Genomic DNA, 18,971 nt, shown 5'->3' on the forward strand with positions numbered 1-18,971 from the left:
CCTTTCAAAGTCAGTGTCATTACAAATGCAAATGTTATTATTCATAAGTTTTCATGATTTATAAAAACAATTTTTATTTATATTTGTTATCATATATGACATCTTCCAAAATGTACATGCAGCATTCATTGTATCTGAGACAGAGTGTTAGAACAACATAATTGACTACTGTAGGTCACTCTCATTTAAAAAGAAATTAAATAAAAATTAAAAATAAAACCACATTTAAATTGTTAACGAATTATTCCATAATTGTCCAGCAATGTATTATTTAAAGTCACTGTTGACTGGAACAAACTTCAACATACCTGAGATCCGGCTTCCATTCACCACAGTCTGTCAGATCCATATTACTCAAGTTTACTCAAGTCTGCTTTCTTTAAAACCACTCTACATTCTTAAAACAACTTTACAGTGTCTCATTGGAAATGGTATATTATACCTAATGCACCACTGAGTGAGGAACAGGGAATGCATTTGATATTTAAGCTAAAACACAGATATGGATGATCAGTATTTGTTTTTGTTAAAAAGCTGATAACACCTCTTGGAGAGTTTGACCTTAAATGCTTGACTGACTGCATTCAATTGGAAAAAAAAGCATTTTTCTTAAAACCGAAAAATTTGTGAATGCTTATGTATGATCAGAAATCATTTTAAAGGCATAAAAAAAAAACTCAAACCTATCTTTTAACTAAAGTTTTTTTTTTTTTTATGAACGTGCAACACTGATCCTTGTGCAATTCTCCTGTAACCAACAACTTCACTTCTAAACTCTTATAGCTGCAAGAGCTATATCTTATATATATAAGCAGTATATCTTAGACTAATGATATTATAGAATTGTATGACCCTTATTACAGTATTTTAATGACTGATCCTAACAAATGACTTCAGTCCAATATAACAGCGATTACATGCTGGTACTGTACCATCACTGTTGGCAGTGCTGACTGATATTAGATATCTAAAAGAGAGCCGGACCAATTCCCCCTTTTTCTCTCTCTGTGTGTTTTGAGTGTCTGTGCCAAGCTGCCATGCAAACCGTTATACTTTCAAATAGTTAGCCAGCTAATACCAATGGTGTAAACATAACTTAACTTCTCTTTCCCAAGTGCTCACAAAGCAGTTTGTACCTCTTTATATACGTAGAACAAGCATGATGTACAGTATCTGTCCATAGACTTAATACAAGGAGGGGAGGTTTAAAAAAATTATTACCATTCACACTCTATATAGTATAATCACATGTAATTGAAGAGAACTGCTAGATCTCTTGTTTTTTTGATTTCCTGTTGCAGACTTCCACTTGTAATAGCCAAAGCCTTAATCTTAATTCCTTAAATATTTGTGCAAGGCAAGTGGAAACAAGGTCAGGCCTCATTACCGGTAGATAAATATCATATGAGACCATGTTATTCGATATCGACTCTGGTCTGGAGAGCTCACAGTGACTGTTTGTACCTACATAAACAGTAGGTTTGCTGGTGAGCTGACTTCTCCATGCTGTATTATTTAATCTTGGGCTCACTGTAGTGATAGACCGGTCATCAGCACCATGGTTCTCTCTCTGATCGACCTCTGTGTAGGCTGTCACTCCTCTGCCATGCACTCTTCATCAGCTCCTGTGCTTCTCTACACCTCTTCTGCACCGATGGGTCTGAAACTGGCTTACGAGGTAGGCTTACCTGGACACACATATGTAGAAATTCATGCTGTTAAACAAATAAATAATATTAATAAGAAAATTGATGGGATGTTTTTTTATGCTCACCAAGGTTGGATTTATTTAATCGAAAAACAGCAAAAACAGTAATATTGCTAAATTACATTTTAAATACAATTTAAAATATATTAAAATACAAAATAGTAATTTAGGAAAAGTTGAATTTTAGCAGCCTCTTAGCAGTCATTTAAGTGCCATGTCATCTTTCAAAAATCATTCTAATATGCTGATTTGGTGCTTAAGAAATATTTCTTATTATTATCATCAATGTTGATAGCTGTGTTAATTAAAATTGTTAAGATACATTTTTTCTAGGAATATTTGATTAATTCAGAAGACAGCAGATCCTGTTAAGACACAGCCGACTCATCTCTAACTGTGTATGTTTTTTTAAAATAAACTGTATCCCCATGAGGCTGTTAAGTGTGTGGCTGTGATGAGGGTGGCCTTGGAAATAGTATGTAGGGAGCCTCCCTACCCCTCTTTTCTCCTGATGCCAGCATGGAGAAAATTGCTCTTTCTAAGTTTGTATGCCAGTTCAAAAGAACAGAATTTATCTGAAATAGAAATCTTTTGAAACATAAAAGATTTTAATGATTTATTAAAAATCCATTGGGGGAATATGGTCCAACAAAAGCATCTTTTGCATGTAAGAGTAGAGTTGATGTACAGCAAATATAAGGATGAAGGCCTCCTTTGTTAAATATGAAACTACAGATGCCATTCAGAAGTGATGATTTGCTAGCTATGAAAAAAGCTTTTTCTTCACCTGGTAAACAGCAGCCCATGCTTTACTCAATTCTCCTAGTAGCCGATCTCGCTCCTCACATGCGCTAAAATACAAAACCCAGGGTGGGAGAAACTGAACATGATCTTCTGAAAATTCCTGCAGACACAAAGGGTGATTAGTGCGCATAAAAATAAATAAATAAAATAAAAATAAAAACCACCACCAAGTAAAGCTTCTGCATTTGTGATTCATAATTCAAACATTTCAAGAAAAAAGAATCCAGGGAACACCCTAAATTTGATGAGTTTATTTGTAGATGTGAAAATATTACGAGCAAACATCTGTCACACAACAATCCGAATGAACTCTTACAATGACACAGTATTCTTTATCCTCTTCCAGGCATACAGCTGTGATATCATTCAGATCAGCCCCTCCTAGAGAACGGAAAAAACTGGTCTGGCAATCCTGGTGACATGTGAGCAACTTCCTGTCTGTGAGTACAAGGCAACATGGTATACAGGGTGCAGGAGCTACTCCCTGTGGAATAATCTGAGAAGCAAAAATAAACAATCGTGGTCAACATCTGGGGAATCATTCTGATAATTCTGGACAGGCTATACTAGTCAGAGCCAGTCTGCAGATTTGAGTTGACAGATTTGACAGAAAATCACATAGTGTATGACTGCGCCCTCATGATGCCACTTTGTAACAGTTTTAAAATTTGTTTAGAATTTAAATGTTGTGTAGTACATTTCATTCATAAAATGCAAATGTTGGCATGTTGAACTAATGAGGAACAACAACACATTGTCATGTGGTGACTCTAAAAGCATTTAAAATGCACACTCCCACATTTTGCCCACACGCCACCAGCTCCGAAAAAGACAGTAGATTTGAATGGAAAGTCTGAAACTGGATTTAGTCACACTACCCAAAAACTGTAGAGATCTTGTTTGCAAGAAGATGGATGTAGAAATGCATCCAGTAAAAAAAAAGTTAATATTTGTATGATTGCAGCTTACCCCTTTAGAGACAGACTGGCAGAGCAGCTGCATCCAATCGGCCATTTCCAGTTCGTTTTCTGCACTGAGCACTAATGGAGGATGTTCAGTCAGAATCACTTGAAAAGCATGAGGCTTCTCGGAGCTGTTTGAACGCCTACAGCCTCCACAGTGCCCTCCCCTATAACAAACACAATCGCATTCAAATATACAGTAAACGTTCATAAGTGGGCACCTTTCATACTGAAAAGAACATTTAACATTGCTAAGAGAGTAAACTGCTTACCCCATGGTCACAGACATCAGAGGTGTAACATCTGTTCTCTCTGCATACTGATACAGGATGCCGTTGCTGCCAGATGAACAGCAGATTTAAATTCAGGACACACGAACAGCTTGCTGAAACACTGTTGAATAGCTTAAAGTACCAAACCCTTTTGTACCTGAGAACCAAGTAACAGCTTTTCCACACTTCCTTCCCCAAATAAGTGCTCCCGGCCTGGTACAACAGTGCCCCGTCTTTAGTGCTACTGGATTCTCTGGAGCTGAATGGAGATGTTGGTGAAGCCACCACTGCATCTATTGGGTCCTCCCAGTGAACCAGAGAATACAGGCGGATGCTCATCTCAGGTAACTACACAAACAGTTAGCACAATGTCAATAAGACAAGTCCCAGTATGTGCGTTCAATTAACTATTCGATGCACCAAGTACTTTTGTAATGCTGGTTTCAAAGACACGTTTGTGGAACAGAAACAAAGGTCTTGAGATTTATATATTTTTTCATAAAGTTTAGTGGGAGATGCCAAATGATTTTTTTTCTCTTTGAGATAATTGATTCATAATATATACACAAAAGGGTTAATATTGTATAAGAATAATAATCCTGTAAGCACTGTAACTACTTTAAAATCATATTAGTCCAAAAAAAATGTGCTATAATTATTTCAAAGCTGCTTGTTGTGAATTAATTTATTAGTGTTTCCTAATAAATTAATACATTTTCTGTTTACTAATAAATTAATAAACAGAAGAAAAAATAAACAATACTTATTAAGAGGGATAAACAAATAAATGTTCACAATTATTTAATTATAATTATACTTATATATTTTTAATGTATTAACTATATTGTTGTACCAACAATTGTATTAATAATAATCTATTAATTTCAATAATTTTAAGTCATCCTGCACCCCTCTTGGAAGTTTGATGACGAACCCTGGTTGAGAACCACTGGTCTAAACTGTATAATCAATGTAAATGGTTTAATTGTAATTGTATTTTTAGAAAGAGTCAGCATGAGGAACTAAGATTATCAAATTGAGCCACTGTCTGCCAGACTCTTGTGAATTATTTAGGGTGATAGATCTCCCCCATTTACCTCACAGTGAGTCTCTTGGCATACAAACTTAGAAAGAGCAAGTTTCTCCATGGTGGCGTCAGTGAGAACAGAGGGGTAAGGAAGCTCCCTACAGCCATTTTCCAAGGCCGCTTTCAGCACAGTCAGGAACCAGCTGAGGAGAGAACATGAACAGATCCTCTTTAAAGACGTCTACAAATCAACTTCATGGGGAGGCCCTTTGATTTTGAAAACTTACACAGTCAGAGATGAGTCAGCTGTGTCTAAAAGGAACTGCCGTCTTCTGTTAGTGCACACTAAAGTGATCGTCTGCTGATGAAGCCCCACCTAAGGCACAAACAAGGGCTCTTATCTCTCTGCAGCAAGTCAAACTAAACATTTAGGCTTCAGGTCGTTTACTCACAGAGATGTAGTCCAGCTCATTATAAGATACCGCCTCCTCAACACTATAAGGCTTCTCTGCTGCCCCTGAAAATCAATGGGACAACAACAACTGCAAACATGTGCTTTTGTAGACATATAGCGATGTCCTGCTCTTCCAATGAAGGTTTGCTGACCTTTTCGTAAGAGGTAAATGTAGCAGTCTGTCAACAGCAGATACAGAGGCTGCAAATCTCCTTCCATGTGTCCTGTGCTCATCCTCACCATCTGAAATTAAATGTTAAAATGCAAACAAATCAATAGGTAACACTGGTTTACAATAGGGGTCCCCAACCACATTCTTGGAGCTGGAGCCTGTACTTGTTATTTTTTTTAATTTTTTTGGTAGGATGCATTAAATTCATGAAGATGAAAGTAAAGGCATTGATAACATTACAAAAGGTCTCTATTTCAAAAAAAAATATAAATAAATAAATAAACTTTTAAACTTTCTATTCATCAAAGAATTCTGAGAAAAAATTTAAACATAAGCGATGTGGTCACTTCTGATCACCAATGATTGTGGTTTGAGTGATTATTTCACAAAATGGTACGCTAAAAGGGTTAAATGAGTAAATGGGTACTCTGCAGCATGGACACAATTTAAAGCCGTTAATACAAAGTTATCCATTCAGTGCTGTTAAATCAAGCAGAGTATCACCTTAAATAGCTGTTCTTCATTCTCCCTAAAAACATGAATCATGAGTAGCAGAAGGTGATTGTTATCCACCCTGTACAACAAAAAAACAAATACGTAAACCTCTTAATAAATCGCATATAGTGTCAATAGAGCTATTCCAAACCAAGTTGGTCACTGATTTCAATCCGTTTACAATCTCACTTAAACTCTGCAGCATGAGAGCTCTGTATTGTGTGGTCTTTATCCTCCTCCTGCTTTTCTTCTTTATTCTGTTCCACCTCAGCTGACATTTCTATGGGGATGGAGGGATCCTGCCCTGCAGCTGGTGATTCTGCTTTTCCCTCATCTTCATCGCCAACAGGAACATCCTGCGACTCGCCATTCCCTGCAGAGTCATTGCACCCACCACACGAGGCAGCAGGGTCTGGACTCTGGGAGGTAAAGCAATAGAAGTCCGCGGGTGGCAGGGGGGCCTGCAGGAAGCTACGTCTTGGGTCTGGAGGTTCACCGCCCGAGTCCTCTCCAAAGGGCCGCTGATGGGGGAGTCCATCGTGATTAGTGCAAGTTCCATTCTCTTCCTCCTCACCTTCACTTCGCTGCCAGCTTTCCCCATCCAAAGAACCATTCAGCCGGTCCATGACATCACAGAGGGGTTCGCCCACACTGTCCATAGAAGTGTCCGTCATTTCAGGGAGCCTCAGCCCTGCCTTCGGGTCTTCATCATCTCCTTTTTGTATCCCATTCCTCATAGACTCTGAGCCAGGACCATTTGGCCCCTCCAGAGGACCCCGACTGTCCATATTAATATTGTCTACTACAATGTCTCTCTCAAATACAATCTGAAGGCATTTCTCAGTGTCTGGAGAGGTGACATTCTGCTCACTGCTCATAGAGTCTGTCAACCCTCTTCCCCGTCGTTTCTTACAATGTTTTCTGCGCCTTGCCATTCTGTAGCACAACAAAGGAAAACCAAACAGAAAAAATAATTAATATACCTAATGTTAAAACTATGTAGCAGTATGTCATTGTGAAATAATATACAAGAACATTATATTTAAGTGGAGCTGGAAGGTCATGTTGGTCATAGAGGGACTAGAGGGACAAAATAGTATTGCAAAATTATATTTCCATTGCCATTCAAAAGTATCCTTTTATTCTGATCAAATACATTTTTTCAAGCAACATATAAAATTGTAAATATATTTTATTACATGTTCCATAATGTAAAAATGTTTTGCCAGTGACTGTTTGTTTTAGAGCCATTTAAACCATAATCTAGACTTCCTCCAGGATGTGCTATTCATGTAACTGCCATAAAGATAAAAGGGAATGCTAACAGATCTCTTCTTCCAAGCATTACAGATTTAATTGGTTTAGACAAGCTAACACAACTGGTTGCGCTACAAACCGACATCTCAAACTGCTTGTTCTTTTTTTTTTTTTTTTTAATGCCAATGTCTTTAAGAAGTTGAAATATAAACTGAAAGGGAAGTATGGTAACACACACACACAAATTATACACTTCCCCATATCAACTAATAATGTGTGACTGATATGCTACTACAACCCTAGACCATAAGATCTAATACTCAAGACACACCGAATGACTTCCAGCTCAGTGTTGGTGATCTCAGCATCTTCTCCTGTTTTTGAAGCATGCCAGCTAGCCATGTGCACTGGGGTGACGTCAGCTGAAGTGTTAGTGCCTGAGTCCTCATTGAAGGGATTGTGCTGAAATGTAGGGCTTCGCGACAGAGATGTGGTTCTGATGGTACATGCAGAGGCCCTCAATACAACGCAGTCGCTGACAACAGTCTGAGGGTCCAATCCAGAGGAGCGGGGCCCACTGACTGGATCAGTCAAGTCTCCCTCTGTCAGAAAACAAGAGCAAGAAGGGAAAACACCAGAGACACGCTGGTATTAGGAACTCATTGTAGGACTATTAGGCTGAGACTGAATCATGACAAATGCAAAGAGACATACAAAACGCATAAGCTGTTTTGCAACACAAACTTGGCCTTCTAGCAATTTCCAAATCATTCTTTTATGTATCTGAAATTCTGACAAATAATCACAAACAAGGCCATCTATTTTTTTTTATTTACATATTCTTTGATGAAGTTCAAAACAACAGCATTAAATTGAATTAGAACCTTTTGTAACATGATTAATCTTTGTCACCATTAATCAATTTAATAAATTTTTGCTGAATAAAAGTGTTCATTTCTTTTAAACAAATATTAGTGACCCAAAATGTCTAAGCAGTATAGTGACAAAACTGTAGTATTGATGATAGAAGAAAGTGATCTTGCACTATTTTTTTGAAAGAAACTGAACCATTAGACATAATTTTCTTCATTAAAGTACAGTAAGTGTTGTATCTGAATTAAATAACATTAATCTCAAAAGTTAAAACATAACTTGTCAGACCTACAAAGAATAATTTTATATAATTCACGCAAAAGAAATATGTCTATATATAAAAGACTCCTATTTGATTAATAATGGGCAGCATTTCATAATCAATAAATTACAATAAATTAAGAATATCTGCCATAGAATGTAAAGCTTTAGAAGCAGCTAACATGCAAACCAGCTGCCTCACACCGCCACAGGTGCAATAGCAAAAAACACAATCTGACAATAAACATCAAGTTCCATCTGCATCAGAGACTGTGTATGTTTTAGTATCATCCCATCAGAAAAGGGTTTGGTTCTGTTTAGTCTAATACAGAACATGGCCACCAGTAACCCATCAATGAAATCACCAAAAGCACACTGCCCATAACAGCTTCTGTGCATTAAACAAACATGCACAGAGTGAAATGACCATGCAATGTTGGTTAGTAGGTTTGTACCGATAGACTGGTTGGGTTTGCGAATGTAAGATTGGGGAGGGGGGAAATTAACCATGTCCCACCTTCCCAGTCTGCCCTTGGCAATGACTGCAACACAGGGAAGATGTCACCAAAATCATAATCTAAAAAAGGAGAAATAAGACTCATCAATAGGCAGGAAAAATTATGAAGTGAATGAAAGAACAACAGAAACTAAAAGAGAATGCGAAACTTGGCATTTGAGGAACTTAAAGCTGTGAAATGTGTCACTGAATAAAATGAAACCACGAATGTGTGATCATGAAGGGTCACTGAGATTTCTGAACACTCAGTGTCCTCATCTCTTAGATAAACAATCTTTAAAGGGATACTCCACCCCAAAATGAAAATGTTGTCTTCGGAACACAATTTAAGATATTTTGGATGAAAACTGGGAGGCTTGTGACTGTCCCATTTACTTCCAAGTAAATTACACTGTCAATATACCGAAAAATATGAAAAGCATCGTCAGAATAGTCCATCTGCCATCAGTGGTTCAACCATAACGATATGAAGCGACAACATTACTTTTTGTACGTGAAAAAAGCAAAAATAATGACTCTATTCAACAATTTGTCTCCAGTAACTCTCCACATCACTGTTGAGCCATTTTGGAGAATATGAGCTGAACGCAAGCAGCGTATGCTCTTCTGTGTCAGCCGCGACACAAAGAAACATTGTTTAAGTGTATTTACGCTTTGATTTGAATGAAACCGTGGATCCCTGCACCGTGGCTGACACAGAATAGTGTACACTGCTTGCATTCAGCTCATATTCTCCAAAATGGCGATAAGGTAATGTGGAGAGATACAGGAGGAGACGAATTGTGGAATAAAGTCGTAATTTTGTTTTCTTTGCGTACAAAAAGTATTCTCCTCGCTTCATAACGGTTTAACCACTGATGGCAGATGGACTATTCATAAGATGTCTTTCATACTTTTCTGGACCTTGACAGTGTAATTTACTTGGCAGTCAATAACAGTCACAACAAGCCTCCCGGTTTTCATCTAAAATATCTTAAATTGTGTTCGACATGGGGGTAAGTGATAAATGACAACATTTTCATATTGGGGTGGAGTATCCCTTTAACAAAGATTACAGAATAATCAATTACATCAAGTTAAAAAGGCCAATTTGTAAAAGAAAGAATAAAAGTGAACGATAATATCCAAAAGAGTGAAAATAAGACAGAAGTAGGAATAGTAACAGACAGAGAGAGATGGAGAAAACAAAATGGTGAATTGAAGCCAAGCAGCTCACCTTCACTGGATGGGGCAATAGCGCTGTCGTCCCACTCAAGGTTAGTAGAGGTGAGGGATGTGAAAGAGTGCAGAGACAGGCTATCAGAGCTTGGCAACCTCTCCTCAAAATCCAACAGATTCTGGGGTTTGTAGTATTCTGGCATGTAAGGAGCAACATCCAGATATGGCACATCCTGTCACCAATTAAAAAATTAAGAATTAGGCAGTGAAAATATAGAAGTCTTCAGTCATGGAAGATATAGAACAGTATAAAATGTAGTAATGGAAGAGCAGTATTTTGATATTATAAGCGAGTAGTTGATATAAATATGTTTAGTAAGTGTAAATGGCATTCAATACTCCATCTAAAACTATTTTAAATAGTTTTGCTAGTTATTTTAGCATTATTATACAAACATAGTTAATAGTTAACGCCTTACATTGAGAGACAACATGGGATATTCATACTTATTTCTAAATATTTTTAAAATAATTTGTCACATTGCAGGGCTACTGAAGGCAAGATTGACTAAAACAACACTTTTTGACCAGTCAGAGCACCTTAATGATATACTTTCTATAGCTTGTAAAGAGAAGTCAGTTGTTTGGCACTAAACTGTATGAGACACATCAGGTCTAGGACATACGATGGAAAAGCCTGTCTAATTATAGACAGGACAAATCAATGAAGAGTCATACCAATTTGAGGTCAAAGCGAATGAACTCCAGCCCAGAGACAAGCGTAAGAAACAGAGTGAGATGGTCATGACTGCAAACCAGTGCATTTCTGTAAAGGAGGAAGCAGTGTTCACACATTACAAAAATCAGATGACTGCTGAAAGGAAGCTTTCATTTGTGGTCTGAAACCACAGAAGGACAATAATATTATTTCAAAGTCACTCACTTGTAATAGTATTTTTGGAGCAGTCCTTGATTCTCTTGAAAAAGTCGGAGGTAGCTTTCTAAAGAACTTTCACTGAGTGCCAAGTAAAGCCAGGCACGACCTGTGGAACAACAACATAGCATCCAGAACATAGTTAACTACATGAAACAAAGTCCACACAGCGCCACAATATTCAACATCTGAAAATACCTGCAAATACTTTATATTTACATTTTATACATTTGGGGTTGGTAAGATGTTTTAAAGTTTTGAAAGTCTCTTATGGTCACCATTTAGACAAGAGTAAAAACAGTCACATTGTGAAATAATTACAATTTAAAATAAAAGCTTTCTATTTCATTAATTTATCATGACAAGGCTGAATTTTCATCAGCTGCCATTACTCCAGTCTTTAGTGTTACATGATCCTTGCTGATTTGTTATTATCAACACTGAAAACAGTTGTGCTGCTTAATATTTTTGTTATTGTTTTTTGTTATTGTTATTATTTGAAAAAAATTTCAGGATTCTTTGATAAATGAAAAGTTCAAAAGAACAGCACTTTTCAAATGGAAATTTCTGTAACATTATAAATATATTTACTTAAATATCTTACCGTCCCCAAACTTTTGAATGGTACTGAAAGCAGATCAACAAGTCATCATAGGTGGTAAAGGTTTGATCTTACTTCGGCCAAGATTGGTAGCTATGTGCTGGAGCTCATCTATCTGTTGGACAGCCTCTCGTCGTGTGAAGTGTAATACGAGTATCCAGTAACCCGATGAGATGTCCTGCAGCCTTCGAGATGTAGAGAAAAGAGAAGTTCGGTGAGCCTACAAATGTCTACTTTAAAAGGGTTTCAGTTTTGAAAAAGCTCTGGTGCAATTGGTCAAACCCATAAAGCAGAGCATGATCCAGATGTTCACACAACCGCTGAAGAACCCTGTCGTGATTCCTGATTGCCGGCGTCTCATCCTCACAGGCAGCAAAGTAACTCTGCAACTGTGGATTAATTGGTAAAAAATAGTTTAAAAAAAAAAACAAATCACTTCAGTGTGAAAGAAGAATATCTGGTAAATTTCTGGCATGCACACAGCCACGACATTCCATGCATCCTTTTCATTCTAGATAAACAATCTCTGATGAGAAATGCATTCTCAGAATTCACAGTTCTGTGATTCGCTGATGAAAGCAGAGCTTCTTGGTGGTCAAGTCCATCATAAAACCATGAGAACGTACTAATGCCAAGCTCCTGACAGACTAAATTCTGAATGACTAAATCAAACGATTTCAGGGTGTGCAAGCTGCTAATAGTCAAAATAACGCAGCAGCAAAAGACAGAACAAGAAAAAAAGAAAGAACAAACATTCTGATGTTGCACTCAGCAAAGATTCAGTAAGTTACTGCAGAAAAAAACAGTCCAGACAAATGCAGGATGGCCCCATAAAATAAGTATCAAGCTCTGTTTGCCCTAATAATAGGATCTCATTTGATAACAGGACTTGTTTACAGGGGCATCATATCACTGTCAGACGTGTCCATGATGCAATAAACGGTGTTTACTTGACACGTCTAAAGTGACTTTTTCATATTATTTTATTGATAAACAGATATTATCTACGCTAAAAGTACACAATATAACCTAGAATAACTTAATGTAGTGCACTGACAGCTCTCTGTCTAGCCAGGTATTTATTAAATCTTGACTTTTAAGGAAACACTGGATGTTAATTCTTAAGATGTCAAGGCGCTTGTCTTCAAAACACAGCAGGAGGGGGGAGGCCCAACTATTTTGATAGCGTAAACAACGAAACCTCAAATTATCACTGAAATTATAAACTAGAAAAGGTCTATATTTATCCTTACTGCATGTATATAAGATTTTTTTACCTTCTTGACAGAGAGAGAGATGTTTTCGAGGATCCTGTCTTTGACTTTGAGTTGATTCATGTCTAGCTGCTCTCGCCGCGGATGTCAGCTGACGCGCTCCCGACTCGCGCTTGTGTACACACAGGCCACGAGCTGTTCAATGATGACGTCAATTTGTCGCAATGGGTTTCCGCCACGCCATATGCTCTGTGGTTAACATTGCTCGAAGAGACTCAAGTTTTGTTCTATACACAATCATACCTCAAACTGTATTTTTGAAACAGTAGTTTGTTTTAAAAACACAAGTCGCTACATAAGGCCTACTGGTTTCATTCTACGTCAGTCGTCGAGCACGTACTCTCACGTCTTTGTTTTGAACGAAACCCATTTAAAGAAAAATAATTTATATATGTATATATATATATGTATATATATATATGTATATATATATATGTATATATATATATATATATATATATATATATATATAATGGTATTTAACGTTCTCTATTGTGTTAAACAAAGTATTAAAATAAAATAATACATTAAAAAAATTAGAGAGAGGGAGATGAAATTCTTTTTTGAAATTAATCTACATTTAGCGGTTGGCCTTCAAGAAATCTGTCTGTTCTAAACACAAGGCAGGATTATCCAGATTTTTTTTTTCAGTCCTTGTCTGTCAAAGCATGCAAAGATTATTTTAACCATTTCGATCACACAAAAAAAAACTGCTAAATGTACACTGTACAATAGGGGAAAACGGTGCAAAGATGTCCACTTCGGTTTAGACTTTTGGGATCAGTAAGATACAAGTAAAATATATTTTAATATATAATATGTATACATGTTACTGACCCCAACATTTTGAACTTTAGTGTATAAAAGTAATTTCTAAAATGATTTAGCACTACTATCTTATGTACTTTCTTACTATGTTTTCCGTATCAGGACATGAAAAACCATCTGGTCCTTGGGAGTTCTTAAAAAAATGGACAATTAAACCTCAGATGAACAACAACACATGACATATTACACACTGTCATTATTTATTAAACATAAACAAGGCCATAGTGGATAAACCATGTGTAATAAACTGGACTGTTAAAATGGGAATGCAGTGGGTAAGTAACAGTCAGGCACTGCTAATCAAATACCTTTGATTAACTGATCATCAGAAAGTGTGAGCACCCCGTGAAAGCAGAGGTTTTGGCAGTTTGCTGGTCTGGAGCCTTCAGGTGCGAGATGACACAATGCTAAAAAAGGAAAGACATCAGCAATGATTTTACAAAAGCAATTGATTCTGCCATCAATCTGGGAAGGGTCATTTTCTAACAAATTGAAGTGAGGAAGATTATTCAGAAGTGGAAGACATTCAAGATGCACAATGACATTCCCAGGAGTGGACATCCCAGGAAATTCACCCCATGGTCAGACCAGTACATACAATAGAAATTGTAGATAACCCAAAGACTACACCACAGACTACAGGCCTCAGTTAACATGTTTAATAATAAAGTTTGTGACAGTACAATTAGAAAAAGACCAGACATATGGCATGTGAGGTCATGTGTCTTTATTCAACTGAGATATTATTTCAAAATTTTAAGACCTGCCAAGGACCATATGATTTCTTTTTTTATGTCCTGATATGGAAAACCATGGAATTTAACAGGGTGTTCATACTGTGCGTGTATGTATGTATGTATGTAATTATATATATGTATATATATATATATATATATATGACTCTATTGTCACACATTCATACTATTTCTATCCCATGAATTCAGTAACTGAAAATGCACAAATACAAAAAATAAACTTATTGAAACTTAACTTAGCCTATGTAGTTTACATTTGAGAGATGAGGTTCTGAATCTGTATAAACCATATTCATAACTGCTAAACCCATCATGAAATCTTATGAAATTGAAAAACAGAGGACATAAGATTTAGTGTTGGAATGTTAAAACTTTACTATCTTCAGGTGTTTTAACCACATTGTGAGCATCCATTCCTTTTTACAAACGGTAATTTTCAAAACAAACTTCTCATAGCAAGAGCCAAAGCATCAGTGCATGTTGTATCATAAAACCATGTCAAATAAAACATGAAGTGTGCCCCAAATCACTTTAAATTAAATGGCAAACCAGAAAACAAAAACATATCTTTCGTTAGACTACCCAACCCCCCTTCAGCATTGCTTTTAGTTGTAATGGCACTCACCAAAACAAGCCCATACCAACATTTCAGATCTCTAATCATCATGACTGCCAGAGGTCTGAAGCTCATCAGCTTTTTTTTTTTTGACATTTTCTTGTACTCCTCTTCACTGATACTCATTTTAATCAGACTTCTCTTTTTCTCTCATATGTAGAAAAACGACACTGAAAACAAAGAGTCCTGCCATCATAGAGAAGGCACTGGCATAATATGGAAAAGCTGAGGGGATGAAGCGCTCATACTGGGTATGCTGCAAGGGGCGGACAGAAACCTGTGGAATAACAAAAGAATCAGTTAATATCAAGGAAATGTGGGAGCAGGAGCAAGTTTTACAATGAATTTTGAATTTCACCTGGGTTGAGGAGTACAGGTGTGTGTAGCCAAGTCTGTTGTAGTCAACTTTGAACTGAAAAACTCCATATACATCTGGAAGCTTGAACTGTACACTGTATTTTCCACCTAAACAACCAGCAGTCATGATTTTGATGACATACATCATTAACAAACACTACCATTATAAAGTTTTTTTAACTCCATTACTCTTCAGTGACCCTAAACTTTTGAACCGTAATCCGCATGCATGAACTTATGCTGATTATAATGATAACAACATACCATTTTTCTTGAGGTAGGTCCTAACAAATGCATCAATTCTGACAAACTCAAGCTGAATGTCATCTCCATCAAAAGGCACCCACTTTCCACCAGACAACATCTCAATCACGATGCTGTATTCCTGTAAGGACAATCCAAGCAGCAGCAGTAAGCCAAACTGCTTTGTTTCTCGGAGCATGCCATGCTTCTTTGAAAGTGAATGTTAATTCTTCAGAATTTGCCTGTTTCTCAGTCACAAATCATGTGTTAACTGTTAAATTATATATAATGCCTATATAAGTATATGGCATGCCTCACCACAAGGTCAGTGATGGTGTAGGCAGCAGGGGGGGTGCTCTCTCCAACTGGATGATGGGTAACAGCCCCAACCCTAAGAACACCAGCCTCCTTAAACACCCAGCGGGACAGGGCCTCAGCCAGCTCCTGGTTACCAGTCTGTTCATACCTAAAAATATACACATCATGCATCAAACAACCTGTAAACAAATATAGAAATATATTTTTCATCATGACACCATTCATTCTGTTAACGGACTGAACTTCACAGTTAAACAAACATAAGAGAACTCAGACCAAAGACTCGAGACTTGACTCAGACTCCAGCGACAAACACTTCACACTTGACTCAGTCTTCAGGTTAAAGACTTGTGAACATCTCTGATATATAATAATAATAATAATAATAATAATATGAATATTTATTAACAGACCTCATTGATCCGGGGGTGGCCTTCTGCACAGGGGAGTTGAAGAAAGCATCACTGAAGAAGTGCAGTGACCCGCTGAAAACCACACGTGCATTGTTCCTTGCCTGCAGACCGGCGATCAGGAGGGTGTTCTTTCCAACTGCATGAGGATACTGGAGAGCAAAAAAGAGATTGAGGTGAATGCAAATGAATTTAACAACAACAAAAAGAACATTGAAAGCTCTGAAATATTTACCTGTGTGATGGGGCGATCAGGGAAGTAGGAGTAAGAGGTGGAGAATCCTGTCAGAATGTCCAGCACCAGAGAGTTATCTGGATCAGCCACCATGCTGAAAAAAGAAAGGCAACTCATAGCTTTAACAGTTAAAGTTTCAGAATAAGATGACACAGACCAGGCTATCAAGACCACTTACCCAACACCTTTGAACAGGACTGGTTTATCAGTGGGATTGCCAACTATAGTTGGAGCTTTAAGAAGATTCTCTGGATCTGCAACAATCAGAGTGTGCTGTAAAAAAAAATTTAATAAAATTAAAACCCATGAACAAGCTTCAAACAATGATTTGATGAATTGAAATTATGACGAACAAAGAATTTTGTTTTAAAAATATGTTTTAGAATGTAAAACACACAATATGAAATCATCATGAAATGGCAATTCATTTGAAATCACGAAGTCAAGTTCATCTACTGTTATTGGCTATTCTTTCTTTAATCTTCTTTACATTAAAGGGAAAGTTCAGCTAAAAATGAGTCTTTCTTTTGTGGAAAACAATGAAGAATGTTGGGAACAAAACAGTTGCAGGTAGCCTTCAGTGTAGAATTTTTTCTTTTCTTCTATACTATGGAAGTCAATGGTTACCAACAATCTTCAAAATATCTTTTGTGTTCGACAGAAGAAAAACTCATACAGATGATGAGTAAATCATGACAAAAAATGTAAGGATAACGGTCAATAAATTAAGGGTGCACGATAAATATCGGCCAATAATTATTGTGCATCCCTACAATAAATGAGTGCATTATGTAGTTTAGAAAGGGTGTATGATATTCAACAACATTTAAAACAATGGCTAAACAAGGGTTAACAAAAGTCAAAGAGTCTAGGTGACAACAGCCAAAAAGGAAAGTCTTTTTAGAGGGTATGCAAATTATTATATTTCAGGATTTTAAACACATCTTACCAAGCAATAAAATCAAGGAAATGTTTCATTTTTGAAATTAAAGTTTAGTATATTTTAGTATATTTGAGCTCATGATTTTTAATACAGATGGTCAAATTTAAGTCCTGCCCTTTCATTACAATAATCTACTTCTCTTGCACATAACAATATGTGTGTTACATTGTAACATTAAGTAAAAACAGGAACCAATTCGTTGTTGACTTTGAATATTGAATTTTTCATTTCAAAAATTGCTCTAAGCTGAATTTTTTCCTCCATCCATTACCGACCTCGCCAGGATCAGAAACGTCATAGTTATGGTGGTCAATCACAGCAGTATTCTCCTCATCAAATTCAATCCCACATTCACTGCCTAGCTCTCTCAGAGGGTCACCTGTCAGAGTCAAAGACAGGTGTTAAAAATATTACTGATGTCAACAGGCCAATAAGTGAGCACTTATGCAAAACCAATACAGCACTCACCAATATCAGAGCTGGCAGCAACCAGAACATTTCCTCCACCGTCGATGAAGGCTGTAATGGTCTCTACATTGATGCTGCCCCCAAAATCTGTTCCATTGGAAACATGCAAACATGGATATACAAACATAAAAAAGGCAGATTGACATGAAATCTAGGTTCACTATAACAAGACTCACCTTCCACTGATGGAGAAAATATTATGAGATGGTCATAGAGGAACTGCCCGTACTTGATCAAAGAGAGACCAGGATCATCAACAGTCTTAAAAGTAAGGTCAAACCCACGATCTGAGAACAAGAATGCAGTTGTCGGTTAAATAATAAAATTTAAAAAACGTGCAATACCTTTCATGGTCTGTAACGTTACAGGTAACGTATATTGGTGCAATTATTTAATCTGATTCTCATAGGCTCACAAAGCTTCTTCTACTCATATAGCATTTAAGCGAACATGCTAACCATATTTTCAGGTGCTAATGTAATATTTTGGAGTGTTTAAAATAGGTAAGTATCAGATCACGCTCACCTGCTAAACTGCGGAAGAAGATTGAATGAGTGTCTCTGATGTTGGGATTGTCCAGGAGAACGAGCGTCTTTCCGTCTCCTAAAACTGCCTGCAACATTAACGCCACGGATAAAACCAGCAGAGCGCTTCGGCTGAAACCACCAGACAATGTGGGAACCATTGTACCACGCCGTCTTTTGCAAGTTAATGTTGCTGGAGTCGTGGTGTCCCTCATTGACAAGCAACCCATCGCCATTTTCCTCCTTTGGACAACGTCAGCGCTAACGCGGACTTGAACTCTGACCCAGCCAGCAGCCAATCGCGTGCTGCCTCATAGACTCATAAATATTATAATGAGACAGCCCTCATAACCTGGTACAAACATATGGAGGACCAAACCTGCAGAAATATAAAAAAAAATCTAAATAAGTTACAAACTGATAAAATAATGTCAAAATAAATATTGAAAATGGGTCATTCTTCAACTGCGGTGGCAAGTGGTGTCCCTCTTCGTTACTACAGTTG

The 18,971-nt window shown here is 37.1% G+C and overlaps 2 protein-coding genes across 3 annotated transcripts; both read right to left on the minus strand.

Moving 5' to 3' along the window:
* Positions 1 to 797: 797 nt before the first annotated feature.
* LOC132128954 (pleckstrin homology domain-containing family M member 2-like) lies at positions 798 to 12,923 on the minus strand. Of its 2 annotated transcripts, XM_059540369.1 has the most exons (20): positions 12,773 to 12,923; positions 11,778 to 11,884; positions 11,571 to 11,680; positions 10,904 to 11,003; positions 10,699 to 10,786; positions 10,019 to 10,193; positions 8,803 to 8,862; positions 7,483 to 7,753; positions 6,084 to 6,830; positions 5,904 to 5,973; positions 5,380 to 5,470; positions 5,226 to 5,290; positions 5,061 to 5,149; positions 4,844 to 4,976; positions 3,904 to 4,094; positions 3,747 to 3,812; positions 3,482 to 3,641; positions 2,829 to 3,008; positions 2,496 to 2,612; positions 798 to 1,688 (listed from the first exon to the last, which is right to left on the minus strand). In XM_059540369.1, exons 1-20 carry the CDS (start codon positions 12,830 to 12,832, stop codon positions 1,551 to 1,553), a joined length of 3,018 nt encoding a protein of 1,005 aa, XP_059396352.1. In that variant the 5' UTR covers positions 12,833 to 12,923; the 3' UTR covers positions 798 to 1,550. The 2 variants fall into 2 exon arrangements, with proteins under 2 accessions (XP_059396352.1, XP_059396353.1); XM_059540370.1 differs by lacking the exon at positions 8,803 to 8,862.
* Positions 12,924 to 14,702: 1,779 nt separating this feature from the next.
* On the minus strand, positions 14,703 to 18,748 carry LOC132129269 (dolichyl-diphosphooligosaccharide--protein glycosyltransferase 48 kDa subunit-like). Its single transcript, XM_059540797.1, has 11 exons — positions 18,468 to 18,748; positions 18,119 to 18,229; positions 17,943 to 18,029; positions 17,750 to 17,853; positions 16,710 to 16,804; positions 16,532 to 16,625; positions 16,300 to 16,448; positions 15,887 to 16,034; positions 15,590 to 15,710; positions 15,327 to 15,433; positions 14,703 to 15,245 (listed from the first exon to the last, which is right to left on the minus strand). The coding sequence occupies exons 1-11, from the start codon at positions 18,700 to 18,702 to the stop codon at positions 15,096 to 15,098; spliced, it is 1,401 nt and encodes a 466-aa protein (XP_059396780.1). The 5' UTR covers positions 18,703 to 18,748; the 3' UTR covers positions 14,703 to 15,095.
* Positions 18,749 to 18,971: the final 223 nt, after the last annotated feature.

The sequence above is a fragment of the Carassius carassius genome, chromosome 46 (assembly GCF_963082965.1).
Source record: "Carassius carassius chromosome 46, fCarCar2.1, whole genome shotgun sequence".
Classification (NCBI taxonomy): Eukaryota; Metazoa; Chordata; class Actinopteri; order Cypriniformes; family Cyprinidae; genus Carassius; species Carassius carassius.

Coding starts and splice junctions, on each gene's coding strand:
- LOC132129269 (XM_059540797.1), bottom strand. CDS start 18,702: ATGGCGATGGGTTGCTTGTCAATGAGGGACACCACGACTCCAGCAACA. Junction 18,030..18,118: donor ATTTTCTCCATCAGTGGAAG/GTGAGTCTTGTT, acceptor CCAATGGAACAG/ATTTTGGGGGCAGCATCAAT. Junction 16,035..16,299: donor GCCACCCCCGGATCAATGAG/GTCTGTTAATAA, acceptor GTATATTTTTAG/GTATGAACAGACTGGTAACC.
- LOC132128954 (XM_059540369.1), bottom strand. CDS start 12,832: ATGAATCAACTCAAAGTCAAAGACAGGATCCTCGAAAACATCTCTCTC. Junction 5,471..5,903: donor ATGAAGAACAGCTATTTAAG/GTGATACTCTGC, acceptor ATTTAATTTCAG/ATGGTGAGGATGAGCACAGG. Junction 4,095..4,843: donor GCCAAGAGACTCACTGTGAG/GTAAATGGGGGA, acceptor CTGTTTGTGTAG/TTACCTGAGATGAGCATCCG.